Source organism: Cetorhinus maximus, chromosome 17, assembly GCF_964194155.1.
Source record: "Cetorhinus maximus chromosome 17, sCetMax3.hap1.1, whole genome shotgun sequence".
Taxonomy (NCBI): Eukaryota; Metazoa; Chordata; class Chondrichthyes; order Lamniformes; family Cetorhinidae; genus Cetorhinus; species Cetorhinus maximus.
This window is the reverse complement of record NC_135895.1, coordinates 11516155-11535633: the sequence shown is the minus strand read 5'-3', so window position 1 is coordinate 11535633 and position 19479 is coordinate 11516155. Positions and strand designations below refer to the sequence as shown.

At 44.6% G+C, this 19479-nt stretch overlaps 1 protein-coding gene across 1 annotated transcript in view; it reads right to left on the bottom strand.

Moving 5' to 3' along the window:
- Positions 1 to 223: 223 nt before the first annotated feature.
- LOC144692165 (vitellogenin-like) overlaps positions 224 to 19479 on the bottom strand; it is a 102003-nt gene continuing 82747 nt past the window's right edge. Inside the window, exons 27-35 of the mRNA XM_078560683.1 lie at positions 13813 to 13955; positions 13579 to 13717; positions 12429 to 12558; positions 10919 to 11096; positions 10737 to 10831; positions 8828 to 8922; positions 7981 to 8140; positions 1419 to 1580; positions 224 to 588 (exon numbers count right to left, since the gene is read on the bottom strand). Of these exons, the coding sequence (XP_078416809.1) occupies positions 467 to 588; positions 1419 to 1580; positions 7981 to 8140; positions 8828 to 8922; positions 10737 to 10831; positions 10919 to 11096; positions 12429 to 12558; positions 13579 to 13717; positions 13813 to 13955 (1224 nt within the window). The 3' untranslated portion in view covers positions 224 to 466. The remainder of the gene's footprint in view (positions 589 to 1418; positions 1581 to 7980; positions 8141 to 8827; positions 8923 to 10736; positions 10832 to 10918; positions 11097 to 12428; positions 12559 to 13578; positions 13718 to 13812; positions 13956 to 19479) is intronic.

The window sequence follows — 19479 nt, the reverse complement described above, 5'->3', positions numbered from 1 at the left end:
ATTGAATATCCACACACGTATACCAGAATGTCTCCTCATTAGCGCGGGAACACCCAGCACTGTCACCTCATCTAACAGCACAGACCTGACCCTTCTGATGTGTATAACTAAGGCATAAGTATGGTCTCTTCCAATTGAGCTGTTAAACAACCCGAGTGAAGCATGAATACTTCAGCGTTTATCTAACTCAGCACTTCATTCTGCAAACAAAGCTATTTTTTTTAAGGTTACAATTTATTTTGTGCAACATACAAATTGTATGCTGAATGATAAATTACTACGCCTGCTAAAAGCTGATTTATTGAGAACAATAAATGACAGTTCAGTGCATCTAAAACAAATTCATTTAAAAAGTTGTTGAATGTGGCATTATATCATCACGTCATTATCGCTTTAATTGCAGCAGTAATACAGGTATTTAGCCATAGGCCTTTGCCTCAAATAGACATGTATTCCAGTTATTTGCTTAGCTGCATTCAGAAGGACATGAACAGGCAGTGTGGGCTTCAACAGTGCCTGTCAAGTCTTCACTCTTCTGACCAAAGTTGGCAGATATCAGCTGTTCATCGCTAGGATTCGCATGAGAATCTGCAAAATATTAAACCATGTTTAGTTTGGCCTGGGGGAAAGCTACCCAGTGTGTTATAATGGACTGCTGTTACTAAGACAAGGAACATCTTGCATGAGTATAGCTTGTTGTCACGTCTCTCAGAAGTGTTCCAAAACTCTTCCTGTATATTTAATCATTAATGAGGAATGTTGGTCAGGATACATGGAGAACTCCCTGCTTTTTTTTCAAGGAGTGTCAAAACATCCGATTAAACCACATAGAATAGGTGGAAGGACCCTTGCGTTACCATCCAGAGTACCTCCAACAATGCAGTATTTCACCAATGTTGCTACAGAGCATTGGCCTTGGTTAAAGATGCTCAAGTCCTGGAGCGGGAATTGAACCTCGAACCCTCTGATTCAGAGGTAAGAGTACTACCAGCTGAGTCAGCTGATACAAAACTATTTACTTTTTTAGAAGATGCAAATAAATTGCTCAGTATTGCCCATGGACACATGATGAATATAGCCTTATTTTGGATTGGAGTGCTTTAGAACAGTTCTAGATAAGGTGCTTATATAAATGGAAACTCTTTCCTCTGCTCCACAAAATGGGGCTATGTTAACAAAGTGCATTAAAAGGGAATAGGAAGTACACTTGAAGAGAAATAATTTGCAAGGCTATGAAGAAAAATCAGGGGGTAGTGGGTCTAAGTGGATGGCTCGAGTCAGCACAGGCACAATAGGCCAAACAGTTTCCTCCTGTGCCACCTGATTCTATTCTATAATGGCTACGATTTCAAACTGGTTCACCACCACTATAATGGAGCCTGGATAACATAGCTATGTAAACAAACTGCGAACCATACCGGCTGGAAGACAGTGGAAGCCGTAGACAACTGGGGCTGTTTCCAGCAGTGAACATCTAGCCTGACAGCCTAAAACCGGGTCAACAGTGTAGCATTTGGATTCCTGTCCGTGTATGTTAACTGTGTTGTTTAGTCTCACGGTTCTTTTCGTCAGTTTACAAGCTGAAAATATGGTAAGACAAGAGTTAGATAAATACCACAGTTATTATTATAGACAATATATGAACATACAAAATAGGAGCAGAAGTAGGCTATTCGGCCCCTCGAGCCTGCTCCACCATTCAATAAAATCATGGCCGATGTGTTTGTGTTTCGACTTCCACATTCCCATCTACTCCCGATAACCTTTGATTCCCTTGCCTAACAAGGATCTATCTACCTCTGCCTTAAAAATATTCAATGAGTCCGTCTCCACCACCTTCTGAGGCAGAGAGTTCCAAAGTCGCATAACTGCCTGAGAGAAAAAAATTCTTCTCATCTCTGTCCTATAAGGGCGACCCCTAATTTTAAAACAGGGCCCCTTAGATCTAGACTCACCCACAAGAGGAAACATCCTTTCCACGTCCGCCTTGTCAAGGCCGTTCAGGATCTTGTATACTTCAATTAAATCACCCCTCACTCTTCTAAACTCCAGTGGAAACAAGTCCAGTCTGTCCAGCCTTTCCTCATAAGAAAGCCATTCATTCCAGGTATCCACAGGCTGTTTCTGTCATCTGTGAGGCCTAAGTTTTCTAGTTAACTGATCTTGGTTATTTGGGCTGGAGACGTTTTGCTAGCTGCCCGGGGCCTGTTGACACTTGCGGGACTTCCCATATTTGGATGAGATGTATTCAAATGAGATGCTAATGATGGTGCATTAGTATGACATTGCTCTGCAATAAGAGGCAAGAGGGCAGCCAGAGCATTCTGGGTATTCTGCGTTGCTAAGGGAGTGGGGATGAGAGGTTAAATAGGGCAGTCTTGCCTCATGTGATCAGTTGCAGTCAACAAGATAAAAATTGCAGAATAATACTAAATCTTTTGGGCAGCTCCAGAAGGTGCTAACTGTGCCATTCTCAAACAGGTGTCCCATGCCTGCTGTTTTCCTGCCCTCCCCTATCTACATTATCCATGCAGCTTTAGATAGAGTTGGAAGATCCTGCCACAAGATTCAAATTAAGCCATCTCCTGGTTCACTGATACCAGACCAAAGATCTCCAAGGCTTTGGGAAACCTCAGCCTGGGAGGTGCTGCTGTAATAGAATTTCGACAGGCTGAATTCCTTGGGCTATGGACAGAACAGTGGAAAGCTCCTCTTAATTCAGCATCAAACCTAGAAATGACTGACAGAAATATTAAAGGGGACTGCTTAATACTTTGCTTTGACATCACATTGTGCACTATTTTAGTGGAGGCATTCAAAGCAAACAAATCAATGCCGGCGTTAAAATTATAGACTACGATTAGATGGTTGTCCATTAATTTCTAGGCCTAACTTGGTAATTTTATTCACGGAGGATAGAGAATGTAGGAAGTTCAGTAGGAGAATGTTCTGATGAAACTCAGACTGAGGTATATTATTGGGACTATGTAGATGGAGCTTTCCTCTGCACATATTCCATAGCTGAGGGTGCTTGACTCCCCACACTGGATGCCGGAAGCCAAACTGTGAACCTGAAGTGGTTCAGCCAGCAACTCAGCATGTCGTACAGACTGGGAGGGCTCTAGTTCCAATTTCTTGCTTGCGCTGACTTCGTAACTAGGTGGGTGCTATCGCTGAGCTCAACCTCACCCTCCCACCTCAGGTAAAGAGGTGAAATTGTCCGCTTTTCCTAATTCCTGATTGCAATCCAGTGACTCCAGTAGGGAGTGAGTCATTGCTCAAGGTCTGAATTGGGCTTTGCTCTGTTGTCCCTACGGCTCCACCATCATTTCCAGCATGCACCATCAGGGATCACACAACCCAATAGGCATGACACCAGAGGGAGACTAACACCATAATAGTGTTGAACACAAACAGGAGCAAGAGTAGGCAATTCAGCCCAGCGAGGCTGCTCTGCCATTCAACAAGATCATGGCTGATCTGGTTGTGGCCTTAACTACAATTTCCTGTCTGTCCCCCGTAAACCTCAACTCCATTGTTGATCAAAAACCTGTTTAAATCAGCCTTGAATATGTTCAATGACACAGCCCTCACTGCTCTCTGGGGTAGAGAGTTCTAAAGATTAATGATCCTCTGAGAGAAGAAATCCCTCCTCATCTCCATTTTAAATGGGTGACCCCTTATTCTGAAACAACGCCCCCTAGTTATAGATTCCTGCAAAGGAGGAAACATCCTCTCAGCACCTTCCCTGACAAACCTCCTCAGAATCTTATACATTTCAATATCATCACCTCTTATTCTTCTAAACTCCAATGAGTATAAATCCAACCTGCTCAACCTTGCCTCATAAGACAGCCCTTTCATTCCAGGAATCAGCCTAATGAAGTTTCTCTATACTGCCTCCTTCCGTAAGGAGACCAAAACTGTATGGCAGCACCCTAGGTGCAGTCTGAAATACTAAATCAGGATGGGGGCAAAAAAACTTTCAATGTCACGACAGGCATTGGAAGGTCTGGAGATATTGCTCATTCTGCGGGACACACCCTGCAATAGCCAGGACTATATCCTGCACACAAAAATCAGGACAAATCCAACCCAGCCAATTACTGCCCCATCAGTCTACTCTCGATCATCAGTAAAGTATTGGAAGGGGTCATCAACAGTGCTATCAAGCAGCACTTGCTTAGCAATAACCTGCTCACTGACGCCCAGTTTGAGTTCCGCCAGGGCCTTTCAGCTCCTGACCTCATTACAGCCTTGGTTCACACGTGGACAAAACAGCTGAACTCCTGGGGCGAGGTGAGAGTGACTGCCCTTGACATCAAGGCAGCATTTGACCAAGTGTAGCATCAAGGAGCCCTAGCAAAACTAGAGTCAATGGGAATCAGGGGGAAAACTCTCCGCTGGTTGGAGTCGTACCTAGCACAAAGGAAGATGGTTGTAGATGTTGGAGGTCAGTCATCTCAGCTCCAGGACATCACTGCAGCAGTTCCTAGGGGTAATGTCCTCAGCCCAACCATCTTCAGCTGCTTCATCAATGACCTTCCTTCCATCATAAGGTCAAAAGTGGGGATGTTCGCTGATGGTTGCACAATGTTCAGCACCATCCTCAACTCCTCAGATGCTGAAGCAGTCCATGTCCAAATGCAGAAAGACCTGGACAATATCCAGGCTTGGGCTGACAAGTGGCAAGTAATATTCATGCCACACAAGTGCCAGGCAATGACCATCTCCAACAAGAGAGAATCCAACTATCGCCCCTTGATGATCAATGGCATTACCATCACTGAATCCCTCACTATCAACATCCTGGGGGTTACCATTGGCCAGAAAGTGAACTGAACTAGCCATATAAATACTGTGGTTACAAGAGAGGTCAGAGGCTGGGAATCATGTGATGAGTAACTCACTTCCTGACTCCTCAAAGCCTGTCCACCATCTACAAGGCATAAGTCAAGAGTGTGATGGAATACTCCCCACTTGCCAGGATGAGTGCAGCTCCAAAAACACTCAAGAAGCTTGACACCATCCAGGACAAAGCAGCCCTTTGATTGGCACCACATCCACAAACATTCACTCCCTCCACCACTGGCACATAGTAACAACAGTGTGTACCATCTACAAGATGCACTGCAGGAATTCACCAAGGCTCCTTAGACAGCGGCCAGGATTTTCCCCTTGGCGATTTGGGGGCAGGGCCTGCTTGCAGAGAGGAAAATGACGCGGGATGATGTCGGGAGGAACCGACATCGGGAGGAACCCCCAACGTCATCCCGGTCCATTTAAATGTTCAGGAAGGCGGGCAGACAGCGAAATCAGCTGTCCACCCGCTGACCTGTCAAAGGCCAATTGAGGCCATTGACAGGCTAATTAACCTTGTTAAAGACCCTGCCCGGCCAAGCTTAAGGCTGGCGGGCAGGCCAGGAGCCCCAGCGGGCTCCAGGTTATTCATGGAACTTCATCCATGGTGGGATGAAGTTTCATGTCCGTTTTAAAAAAATTTAATAAACTTTATGTGTTTCTTATTAACATGTCCCATCTCGTGTGACATTGTCACATGAGGGGGACATGTTAATAATTTTTAATATTTCTCTATTTTTTAACTTTTCTCACCTGTCAGTTAACTCCCTGAGACAGCACTTTGCTTCAGGGAGCAGTGTGCGCATGTGTGAAAGAGCGCACTTTGACAGATGGGGAATCCCTTCACCCCCCGCACAGGAAGCACATAGCATTTCCTGTTGGGAAGGCCGCCCACTCAAAATGGTAGCCGGCCCCATTTCGGCGGCTGCCCGCCCGCCACCGAGCCAGTGGGGCCCGCCCGCCATCCGAGGGCAAAATTCTGCCCAGCATCTTCCAAACCCAGAACCATTACCATCTAGAAGAACAAGAGCAGCAGGTAGATGGGAACACCACCACCTGGAAGTTCCTCTCCAAGTCACTCACCACCCTGACTTGGAAATATATCGCCATTCCTTCACTGTCGCTGGGTCAAAATCCTGGAACTCCCTCCCTAACAGCACTGTGGGTGTACCTACACCACATGGGCTGCAGCGGTTCAAGAAGACAGCTCAGCACCACCTTCTCAAAGGGCATCTTGGGATGGGCAATAAATTCTGGCCCAGCCAGAGAAGCCTACATCCCATGAATTAATTTTTAAAAAATTAAATGGAGAAAGACTGCAGAAGGGCTGCGGCACAGAGGGATTTGGGAGTCTTGTGCATGAATCCAAAAAGCTAACAGGCAAGTTCAACAGGTATTAGGGGAGGCAAATGGAATATTGTCCATTATTGCAAAGGGAATGGAGTATAAAAATAGGCAAGTCTTGCTAAAACTGTACAGGGCACTAGTTAGACCACACCTAGAATACTGTGAACAGCTTTGGTCCCCTTATCTAAGGAAAGATATACTGGCATTGGACGTAGTCCAGAGAAGGTTCACTAGGTTGATCCCGGGGATGGAGGGATTTTATTATTAGGACAGGTTCAGTAGGTTGGGCCTGTACTCATTGGAGTTAAGAATGAGAGGCGAACGTATTGAAACATATAAGATTTTTAGGGGTCTTGACAGGGTAGATGCTGAGAGGTTGTTTCCCCTTGTGGGAAGTCTAGGACTAGAGGGCATAATCTCTGAGTACGGGGGTGCCCATTTAAAACAGAGATGAGGAGGAATTTCTTCTCTCAGAGGTAGTAAATCTGTGGAATTCTTTACCACAGAGGGTGTAGAGGCTGGGTTATTAAGTATATTCAAGGCCGAGATAGACAGATTTTTAATCAGTAAGGGAATCAAGGGTTATGGGAAAAGGCAAGAAATTGCAGTTGGGGATGATCAGATTAGCCATGATCTCATTGAATGGCGGAGCAGACTCGATGGGCTGATTGGTCTACATCTGCTCCTACGTCTTATGGTTTTATGGTCAATTCTTCCCAACCAAAGTGAACAACTCACATTTTTCCACATTTTACTCCATCTGCCTATCCACCTATCTACATCCCTCTGCAGACTCTGGCTGGGATTTGCTGGCTCCGCTGGGGCCAGTTTCCTCCTGGCGGACGTGGCAAGCCATTCAAATCCCCGTCGCCTTCAGTGGGACTGGAAGATCCCGCAGGCAGGAGGGGCTGAGAAAATCCCGCCCTCTGTGTCTTCCTCACACCTTGCTTTCCCATCTATACCTTTGTGTCATCAGCAAATTTGGCTACAATACACTCTGTTCCTTCATCCAAGCCATTAATACAGATCATCAATAGTTGAGGCCCCAGCATTGATCCCTGCAGCACCCCACTAGTTACAGCTTTCCTCATTTGTCCCAACTCTCTGTTTCCTGTCAGTTAGCCAATCCTTTACCCAGGCTAATGTATCAACCCCAACACCATGAACTCTTATCTTGTGTAGTAACCTTTTATGTGGCAATCTATCGAATGCCTTCTAGAAATCCAAATACACTGCATCTACTGGTCCCCCTCTATCCATCCTACTTGTTACATCTTCAAAGCACTTCAATAAATTCGTCAAACATGGTTCCTCTTTCATGAAACCATGTTGACTCTGCTGATTGTATTTTTATTTTTAAATGTCCTGCTACCACTTCCTTACGAATGGATTTTTGGCGTTTTCCCAGTGACAGATGTTGGGCTAACTCATCCATAGTTTCCTTCTTTCTGTGTGCCTCCTTTCTTGGATAACGGTGCTATATTTGCAGTTTTCCAATTGCTGGGACCTTTCCGGGATCTGGGGAATTTTGGAAGCTCACAGCCAATGCATCTGCTATCTGTGCAGCCACTTTGGGTGAAAGATTCGAGGAAAATGATAAAGTCAAAAAGCGAAAGCCTTTTTAAGGAAGGAAATCACATCCAGGCACGTTGGTCCGAATTATTCAAAAAGGGTCTGTTAGTAAGTATGTGGGAAACTTCTACCAGGTTGGGGTCTGAAAGATCCCAGAATGCTTGAATTCCTATTTGAAGACTCTGGAATGTATTCCTTTACCATCTGTACAGTTTTCCCCTGGCAGTAACCACGAGTGTGCAAATTTGAGAATTTCGTCGGTGCTGCGTTTATTTGGTTGTGGATACTCAGTCTTCCTCTGGGAATCACTTCGCCCACATAATCCGCAAGTACTCTCAGCCATCCATGGTCCCACGGCAACCTGGATTAGGGAGACAGAGAAAAGAGCAGCTCAATGCAATGACAATATGATCCTCCATTCAAGGCCGCTCAAGTTGCTATGAGAAGGGTGATTTTAACTCTCCCTGCCCAGTAGAAGTTAAGGTCACTCTGGTCTATTTACTGCTCCATTTCTGCTCTGGGGCAGCTTAATGTGCCTGACCCAACTCAGGCAGGAGTCTATGATGGAAGGTAAGGAAAAAAAGACAAAAGGAAAGACTTTAATTTATAAAGTGCCTTGTACAACCTCAGGACATTCCAAACCACTTTACAACCAATGAAGAACTTCTGAAGTATAGACATTGTTGTGTTGCGTGAAATGCAGTCCCACAAAAAAAAACCATGTTAAGCGTCTGCAAAGGGACATAGATCGTAATGTTGGTTGAGGGATGAATGTTGGTCAGTGGGGAACTAACTGCCCTGCTGTTCTTCAAATAGTGCATGGAACCTTACATCTGAGATGTCAGGTGGGCCCTCAGTTCCCTGAGTTATCCAAAAGGCAGCACCTTTGACAGTGCAGTGCTCCCTTAGTACTGCACTGAAGTGTCAACCCAGCTAATGCACTCTCTGGTGTTTCGTAATAAGATTCCTGTGGAGCTCAGATTTAAATTTTTTAAAATTAGGTTTTTCTTTATCTGAAAAGGAGATAACAGCAGGGAATGTTAAGCACCTTGACCTCTTTGCCATCAAAGAAGAGCTTTTCAAGACCGATCCCTAGCGCTTTTATCTTCACCCCATTTTCACTTCTCTCGATGACCAAGGATCCTGTAACAGTCAAGGTCAGCGTTAGACAAAGTCAGACACAAGTCGGTCAGAGTGCGATGTGAGTTTCAGGAGCTCTGCTTCCCGTTAGAGACAAATCAGCACGAGCCTTGAATTTGGGAAAGAGAATTTAATCCAAAATTAAGTTTGACGTTTTGCAATGCGAAGTGGACACTGAACATGAACACACGAACATACAAATTGGAAGCAGGATTAGGCCACTCGGCCCCTTCAAGCCTTTGCCGCCATTCAATAAGATGATGGCTGATCGAACTAATGCAATTACTGGAATTCACAATGAGCACACTGCAACACTGAAAGCCAATTCAGAAGCTGTTGGACAGAAACATTGAATGATTCAAATATTGGGTCATACTTCTGTGGTTTACTGTAAAATTAGCTTGAGGTATATTCTACCATTGAGCGTCACCATTGCAGAACTTTAAGTGATGGGACAGTGGTTGGCGAATTGAAGATACTGAGCTCCCTGTAGGGATGAAGCCTTGCCTGGGGAACTTGTCAAAGGCAGGCTTTTTTTTGCCCCCCGCCTTTTCTGAAACCAGCGAGAGATTCCTGGGAATGCAGGTGCCCTGAAGTGTCTTGGCCAAGTGGCAATTCCTCACATTTGAATGCAGATGAGGGAACCTCGCTGTCAACATGGATGAGGCAGTCATTGCCTAAACCAATGGAGCCAGCAGGGGAACCCTCAGCCCACACGTTCAAACTAAATTCCACTTAAAGCCAAACAGCAATCATTATAACTGCTTGTGGGAATGGTATAGGTGGCTCTAATCACAATCTTACTATTCAAACAGGCACTTTCCTGTGATTGCCATTGTCTATATTAAATTAGCTGGATGCAGGTGATGTAGAAGGATCTGGCTGGGTGGATCACGGGCCTATTAGGAAGCAGCCCATCTTGATTCCAACCCATTCAATTAAACAGACTGTAAACCGGGAGTCCTTCCTTACACAGGGCACAATCCATCCTGTCTGATTTCCCTTTCCAACACATCCAAGGGGGGGATCTGCCCATTGAGTTTTAGTTGAAAGCTCTTCTGAATTGCTCTTCAGCAGTTTATACCTGTCTTGTCTTGTCTTGCAATCATCAGCCATTGAAATAATGCTCAGCATTGACAACTCCACTTGCTATCTTTTAATGGTTACAACTCACACAGCCAGGCAGTGAAGGATTGAACTGAAGCCTAGTCTTCATACACTTACAGCTGCTATTTACAGAGACAAATATTACATATCATGCACCTTCAGATCAACACCAACAACCTCTCTTTCACCCTGTTCCTTTATACATGGATATGAGCACAATTAATGCCCACAACCAGAATACAATTAACCCCAAAGCGATATATAATTAACACTGATCTTTCCTCAGAACTCAGTCCTTACAGTCAGTTGGTAGTACAGGACTTGAGTATTGCTGAAAAAAAGAGAAGCTTTTCGTCTTGCACTTACCAGGATAGATGCAAGAATGTCAAATTTCAAAGGGAGCAACAATTTATACTGCATGAGAAAAGGGTGCTGATTGTTGGCAAGTTGACTGTGATTGGTCGAGATGTTGCCATAGAGAATGCGCCAGGGAATCATTATCCCCCATGCCTTTATTTAATTCAAAAAAGGCTCAATGCCTGGACATATTCCTCTTGCCGACAGAGGAGTGTGGGGGTACAAATATGGGGGACAATAGCTCCCTGCTGTATTCTTCCACAAAGGGATCAACCTTACGTCCCTTTTCTGCAACACTTTGAAAGCTTGTGTGAGACTTTCAACGTTTATCTTGAAGAAGCAAAGTTACGTACTTGGACCTGTAAATGGAAGGCTTGCGATTGACACCTTGGTCCCATTGACGAACAATTGGATTTTTCCTGTTTTTGTCGATTGCATTTCTATTGCACTTTTCAAAAAGAAAAAGATAGTGCATTATCAAAAGTGTGACCTTGTTGAATGCTTCTTATCTGCTGAACACGTTAGTGTCCCTTACCTAGAAGGACAATTCAGCTGTACAAACAGTGATTCTGCACTGCGTCTTAATAGTACGATGAACTTCAGTTCAGGGGTACAATCTTGGACCAATACATGAGCACAGCCTTCAGGCATTTGGTACTCAAAACTGTCCTTGGTAAATGGGGTGAAAGTGTTTTGCACAACTGTGCATTCAGCTGTAAAACAAAAATCATAATAATCAGTGCTTGGAAAATCTCTGTAATTAGTTACCGACCAATTAATGAGCTGGTGTGACGGTGGGACCCTAGCCATTACCAAGCTAATCATTTCAGAAAATGTAGGCCTGAATTTTTCAGTCGGCGGGAGTGGGCGGGGGTGGTCGCAGAGCTGACCGCTGCCCGCGATCGGCTCCACGCCGCCATTTTACGCGGGCGGGCCTTGTAAGACGTGAGCGGTAGCGCAACGCTACCTGTGCGGGTGGGGGGGAGGTGGGGAGAGTCGAGGCCAGCGCGCTTTCGCGCATGCGCGTGAAAGAGCGCTCCAATCTCCCTGAGGCACGGAGCTCCCTCAAGGGAGATTGAATTGTTATTGAAATAATTAAATAAATGGAAAAAATTTGAATTAAACATGTCCGCTCATGCGACTGTGTCAACGAGAGATGGGACGCGTTTTTATATTTCACAAAACGTTTTTATTCGATTCATAAAAGCTTTAGGAAACCTCATCCCGCTGGAGGATGAGGTTTCCTAAAAAAACGCCTGTCTGCCAGCTTTCAGGTTGGACGGGCAACGTTAACAATGACACTGGCGCACGCCCGCCAAACGCAACGTCGCGATGATGTCGGGACGCACACCTGGTGTCATCATCCGTCGTTTTGTGCGCCGATGTGTCGGGCCCGACCCAGCACGCTGACTGAAAAACTCAGGCCATTGAATCATAGAGCCTTACAGCGCAGAAGGAGGCCATCCAGCCTGGCATGGCCCTTGTCAGCTCTTTGAAAGGATTATCCAATTAATCCCAATCCTCTGTTCTTTCCCCAGAGTCCGGAGAATATTTCTTTTCAAAGTACGAAAGCATTTCCCTTTCAAAATTTACCATTGAGTTTGCTTCCACCTTTCACTCAGTTCAGCTCATTTCAGAACAACCTTAAAAAAAATCTCTTCACCTCCTCTCTGATTCTTTTGGCACCTGTTGTAAATCTGAGCCCTCTGGTTACCAACCTTCCTGCTAGTGAAAACAGTTTCTGCTTATTTACTCTACCAAAACCCCTTATAATTTTGAACATGTCTATTAAATCGTCCCTTAATTAACCTCTGCTCTAAGGAGAACAGCTCCAGCTTCTCTAACCTCTTCGGAGATCTGAAGTCTCTCGTTCCCAGTACGATTCTAGTGAATCTTCTCTGCATCCTCTCCAAGGCCTTGACATCCTGCCTTAAATGGTGCCCAGAGTTGGACACAGAGCCGAGAGGTCCCTGGTACGCTTCATTTGGCATACTCAGCTGTCTAATGATGTCCGATGTAAAAGTAGAGAAAACAAGATGATGTACCTGTGAACGTTGCTGAAACCATGGCAGGTAAATCCACAAAGACAAGTAATCCTCTTTTCTGCACTGAGGGAGAGTTTACATTAAAAGGTAACGGTGCTGGGATGTGGAGACCTTGGCGACTGAATACATGCTAAATAGAAAAGAAGCAGTGTCATGATAGATTTAGAGTATTGAGACTGGAAACCTCCTCTATGCAATGATGCATTGAAATCCTAAACCCGCACATAATAAAGTGCATTTAAGGTTTCTCAAAAAGCAATTTCACAGGGGGAATCTTATCACTAAAACGTATGGATGCAGGCCTGCCTTGCTCAGTGAGTTTATCCATTAGGAGCTTATGCCGTACAGATCAAAAGCGCAGAATCCTCGGTTTAATGAGGGGCAAACCAGCCAAGGTTCCAGCTCCTGATTATATCATCCAGCGACTGCCAGTGTTGATCTGATCAGGTAAGAAACGAAATACTTGCCTTTCTTTACCTCCTTTCACAATCTCAGGACATCTCAAAGTAGCCAATGAAATGTACTTGTGGGCAGCTACTTATTGCATAGCAAGATCCCAAAGCCAACAACGCTATAATGACCAGATACTCTGATTTTTTGTGATGTTGGTTGAGGGGTAGGACACGAGGGAAAATTCTCCCATTCTTCTTCGAATATTTCCATGGGATCTTTTACATCCACCTGAGAAGGCAGCTGGTGCCTCACTTTAATCCAAAAGACAACACCTCCGGCAAGCTGTGCACTGGGGGTGCCATTTGACCTTTGCACTAAACTCTCTTGAGTGGACGTTGACCTTATCACCTTCTGCCCCAGAGGTGAGAGTGCTACCCACTGAGCCACTGTAGATGCCTAAACTTTACAGATTGCGTTTAAGGTTTTTATTCCAGGTTTGTGTACAGGACTCCAGCTGCCATTTGGGCACTACAATTGGTTTCAGGGAGGGATCAAGATTGGCTCCCAATGGAGTTGTGTCCATCCAATCAGACGAGAGCAAGATTGCATTCTGTCAACCCCCTTGTAGGCGTTACACCTGCTAACAATAGGCCTCATATCACGAGTGGCTGCTTGGTGAAGGCTTCTGGACAGTGCCTAGCGACAGATACTGAGGGGAGAAAATTTGCAGAGGAAATGTTAGTGAAATGAGAAATACCTTTGGAGTTTTCACCACAACATTGAGTGTTTGTTGAGATGTTGCGGCAGCAACCACTGAAATCTGATGGGCAGGACTCTTCTTATGCCTCTCTGAGAACCCTAGCGTGAAGGCAATCCCGGCCAGCTTGTCAGTCACACTGTAATGGAAGTGAGGGGGAGTTAGTCTTCTGCACAGCACTCTGAATGCACAGTAATACAGCGAAAGATGTTTGTTAATTAGAGCGGCTCCTACATTCCTGCAATTTCTTTTAGGGTTTGAGGTATCTTGTCCCATTGTGCTTTGAACAGTACAGCAGGATGATGCTCAAAGTGACCAGTAGATGCCTTTGCTGCAATCTTGTAGTCTTGGCAATTTTTGCCCCATTTCAACGATGCCTGAAATTTTAACATTAATAAATGTTATTTCCATTCCTTAGACAAAGCAAAATTATTAAAAGAAACAGCTAATTGGTGTTTCTTGAGCAGTAAATTACTCTGAAGCATGGCTTGGTACATCGCAGATTTAAAATCCAACAGACATTCATTTGGTGAATGTATGGTTGATCGGTCTGTGATGCTAGCAGTTCAGGAAATCTCTCAACTCTTCTTCAGACACTGCCTTGGGATCTTCAATGTCAATCTGAGCAGGCTGATGTGGACTCAGCTCAAAGAAAGAAAGACTTGCATTTTTTTTTAGCACCTTTGATGACCACAGGGCATATTGAAGCACTCTAACCCTAATGAGGTACTTTTGAAGTGTTGGCACTGTTATAATGTAGGGAACATGGCTGCCTTTAGTGTCCAGCCAGCTTCCAAAACAGTATTGTGTTAATGACCATCGAATCATTACATCACTGAGGAGGCTAGTTGGCCTATCGAGTCCATGCTAGCTTTCTGTAGAGCAAACCAGCCAGTTCCATTCCCTGCTCTAAACCTGTAACCCTGCAAGTTTATTTCCAAGTGTCTATTCAATTTCCTTTTGGAATCAACATGCTGATGAGGGTCCAAGAGTAGGACAATCAAATGATGTCAGGGGTCATGAGGCACTGACCTGGCCTGGGTGGTGAATGGGTATACCATAACTCTGCCAACTGAGCAGCTGAAATCCTAACAATGTTGGTTAACCTGGTCTCCATAGGCTTTGCTGTGTAAAGGAAGTGTAGGAAGGGCAGATTATCTGTTTTTGCGATGTTAATTGAGGAATAAATGTTGGTCGGGGCACCAGGGACAAGCCCCCTGGTCTTTTTCAAAATGGTGTCATGAGATCTTTTACATTTGGTTTAATGTCTCATCCAAAAGATGGTGCCTCCGACAGAGCAGTAATCCTTCTGTACCGCGCAGCAGTGTCAGCCTTGCTTTTTGTGCTCAAGTCCTGGAGTGGTGCTTGAACGCACAACCTTCTGGTTCAGAGGCAAGAATGTCAAAACCTCACCTGAAGGCCAGCAATTCCAACATTGCAACACTCCCTCTATACTCTACTGGACGATTGGCTTACAATAAGTTAGTCAACTCCTACCGCAGGGGCTTAAACTCATGACCCTCTGACATTAAAGGAGCAAGAGTGATTTCAACTGAGCCAAGCTGACAAATCCAAGCTAATTCTTCTGATGAAAAGTTGCTGTTTTCAAGAAACCGTAAAGAAGTTATTACTGTTTCATACTGGCTATACAATCATTGCCTATAAGTTTGTGCAAGAAGACTGTATGGCAATAAGACTATCCTGTGAATAATGAGTTCTTTCTAATGTATCTACGTCCCTTTTTGAGGTGCAATTTTGGTTATTCCCTGGCCTTAGAGGACTAAGATATGTGAATAGGCTCAAGTGTCAATTAATTTTCAGTGGACCAAGGGGAGATGTGGTCACAGAATTAGAGATTATAACACTGAGTAGCCTATTTGATTCATTTCCGCTGGAGCTATCTAATCTAAATCCTTTCCTATTCCCACATTCTATTTTTCTCCTTCACAAGTACAAGTCTTCAAAATGGTGGAAGATATTGATAGGAAAGCTATTTCGATACTGAGTGCAGGACTGAACACAAAACTCAGCAGCAGTGAGCAAAGATAGTGATTAGAAATGTTTCTCAGACCAGATAGAGGAACAGATTGCACTCGAAGGATTCACTGACCTGTCCTGAAATAGGCTCCTGTAGATTTGTTAATATTTAACCTTCAATTAGCTTTTTAAACATATATGATTCCAGTTCCCTTTTACAAGTTCTAATTGATCCTGGATCAACTATACCCCTCCTGTGCCCCTTGCTGCTACATATACACACATGCACACACACACACACGCACGCGCACATACACACACACACACACACAGACATACATACACGTGCTGTTCCACATCCATTATCCCATTTGTCCCTAGTCTACGGAAGCATTTAAGACAAAAAAAAAATGCAGCTATGAACAAGAGTGATAGGTCCAATCCACACTGAGTGTGGCAAACACAGAGCTATGTTTTTGACAACTAGGGCCACTGTGTTTGTGCCAGCTCTCTGCAACAGCAACCCAGCTAGTCCCAAATTCCCCGCTCTTCCCACTGAAAATTTTCTCTCTTCGGGTAATTATCCAGTTCCATTTTGAAAGCCAGGGTGGAATCTGCCTTCACCCCTCTCTCGGGAGGTATTTGAGAAAAACCGTGCTTGATTTCAATGGGAAAGTGGACAGAAATGTTTTTTTAATTCTCAGGATATCAACATCACTGGAAAGGTGAGCACTTATTGCCCATCCCTAATTGATCTGTAAAATTGGGTTTGCTGGATCGCTTCAGTAGACAGTTAAGAGTTAACTATGTTGTTATGGAACTGGATTCACCTCAAGAGCGTATGGTAGATTTCCTTCCCATTTGAGAACCAGTTGGTTTTCTTACGATGATCTAACAGCTTCATAGAATCATAGAATGGTTACAGAATGAGGCCATTTGGTCCTTCATGTCTGTGTTGGTTCTCTACAAAACAACTCAACTTTTTCCACTTTCCCCCTAGCCCTGAAAATTTTTGCTCTTCAGATAATTATTCAATTCTCTTTTGAAAGCCATGATTGAATTTGCCTCCACCACACTCTCAGGCCGTGCATTCCAGATCCTAACCACAGCTGCCAAGAAAAGAACCTTGGGCAGGATTCTCCCCCTGTTGAGGGGGAAGTTGAATTGTGGGTGTACACAAGAGACATGCCTCCGACTGGCGCCCCAGATTGGGGGCACGCTGCCATTTTATGTGGGCGGGCCTTAATTGGCCCGCCCAGTGTGACGTCCACACAGAAGCGCTGTGTGCTCCCTGTGCGTGCGGGGGAATTCCTAAACCTGAGAGTGCGCTCTTTTGCGCATGCGCACAAAAGAGCCCACTCATCTCCCTGAGGCTAAGTGCTGCCTCAGGGAGATCGGCTCTACTGTCAAAAATATTAAAAATAGAAAAAAAAATTCCCTGACATGTCCCCTCATGTGACACTGTCACATGAGTTGGGACATGTCCATAACTTTTTAAAAAACCTTAATTAAATTTTTAAGAACTTACATGAAACCTCATCCCGCCCGTGGATGAGGTTTTATGCCTTTTCTGAGTGTGGCGAACACAGAGCTATGTTTTTGATGACAAAGGCCAGGGCTCCTGGCCTGCCCGCCAACCTTAAGGTTGGACGGGCAGGTCCATTAATTACTTCAATGACTCTGTCAATGGCCTCAATTGGCCATTGACAGGTCGGCGGGCACACAGCTGATTTTGCTGCGCCCCTGCCTTCCTGAAAATTTAAATGGGGCGGGGTGACATCGGGAGTTCCGCCCAATGTCATCACGTGTCATTTCATGCGTCGGCGAGTGGGCCCCGCCCCTTGCTCGCCGACGGGAAAATCCTGCCCCTTGTTGCCTTTGGTCTTTTTGCCAATCACCTTAAATTGCTATGCTTTCCTACTCAACCTTTCCACCAATGGAAACAGTTACTCCCTACATACTCCGTTCAGACCCCCATGATTTTGAATCTCTCTATCAAATCTCCTCACGATCTTCTCTCCTGTAAGGAGACAGCCCAGCTTTTCCAAATCTATCCATGTAACTGAAGTCCCTCATCCCCGGAACCATTCTTGTAAATCTTTTCTGCGCCCTCTCTAACGCCTTCACAACCTTCCTAAAATGTGATGTCCAGGATTGGATACAATACTCCAGTTGAGGCCGAACCAGTGTTTCATGAAGATTCACGATAACTTCCTTGCTTTTGTACTCTATGTCTCTACTTATAAATCTCAGGATTCCCCAACCATTTTCTCAATCTGTCCAGCCACCTTCAACAATTTGTACACTTGCACCTCCTGGTCTCTCTGCTTCTGAACACCCTTTTGAACTGCATCCTTTATCGGATATTACTGCTCCTCATTCTTCCTACCAAAATGAAGCACTTCATACTTCTCACCGTTAAATTGCATCTGCCGCATGTCTGCCTATTCCACCGACCTATGTCCTCTTGAAGTCTATCACTCTCCTGCACACAGCTCACAATACTTCCGGGGTTTTGCGTCATCACAAATTTTGAAATTTTGCCCGGTACACCCAAATCGAAGTGATTAATATCTATCATGAGAAACGCTGGCCCTAGTACTCTGGGGAACACCACTATATATCCTTCCTCCAGTTTGAGGAACAACTGGTCACCATTGCTCTCTGTTCCCTGTCACTCAGCCAACTTGTATTCATTGTCCCTTTCATTCATGAGCTTCGACTTTGCTGACAAGCCAGGGTAATGACACTTTATCAAACGCCTCTAGGAAGTCACATGAGCTGCATTATCTTCATCAACCCTCTCTGCTACCTCATCAAAGAACACAATCAAGTTGGTTAAACATGAGTTTCCCTTAAAAGAAATGTTGTGCTAGCATTCCTAAATCAATTCACATTTGTTCAAGTGGCTCGGATTATCGTCTCCAAAAGCTTTTCCATCACCAAGATTAAACTGACTAGCCTGTAATTGCTATACTTATCCTTACACTCTCCTTTGAACAAGGGTGTAATATTTGTAATTCCCCGGTCCTATGGCAACCACCCTGTATCTAAGGAGGATTGGAAGATTGTGGCCAGTGCCTCTGCAATTTCCACCCTTCCTTTCCTCAGTATCTTCAGATGCATCTGACCTGGTCCTGCTAATGTTTTAACTTTAAAGTGGAGCCAGCCTTTCTAATACCTCTTCTTTATCAATTTTTTGGTCATCTAGTGTCCCAACACCTCTTTCATACTAACCTTTTTTTTTGCTGACACCAATTTTTTGTTTCCAGGTTTTATTTTAACTAAACACAAATTCTGAATGCGCCATTTGAGATTTAAACTGACGTTCTAACAGTATTGTTAAAATAGTTTTCCTCATCCAGTAACAGAAGTTTGACACTGCAGTCCTCAGTGGGTGAAGAAAAGAATGTGCATTACACAAGGAAACCTTGAATAAAGGACAACCTTTATTTGGCTAACTTTGTGAAGTTCTGATTGAGGTGTGGAGCCTGGCCAGGTGTGAGTGTGGGCCAGATATATGGAAATGGTGTTGTGGCCCCAATTCTCTAATACACACTCATTACCAATGAGGCTCTATGGCAGCAGCCGGTCCTTGGGAAATGGGCCCTGTTTGGCCCCGGCCATTGGAGTATGGCAGCCCCCTTGTATATGTAATGCAATGCTCCAAGGACTGGCAAAGGAACATAGGAAAAGTTTTATACTCTTATAGGAATGGGGGAAGGCCATTCAGCCCCTTGGGCCTGCTCTTCCGTTCAAGTAGACCATGGCTAATCTGCACATCAATTCCATCTATCTGGCTTGTCTTTGTATTCCTTGTACCCAACACAAACCTGTTCAGTCTTGAAAGTTACAATTGTCCCCTATCAACATTTGGAGGAGAGTGTTCTGGATTTCTACTACTTCCTGTGGAAAATATGCTGC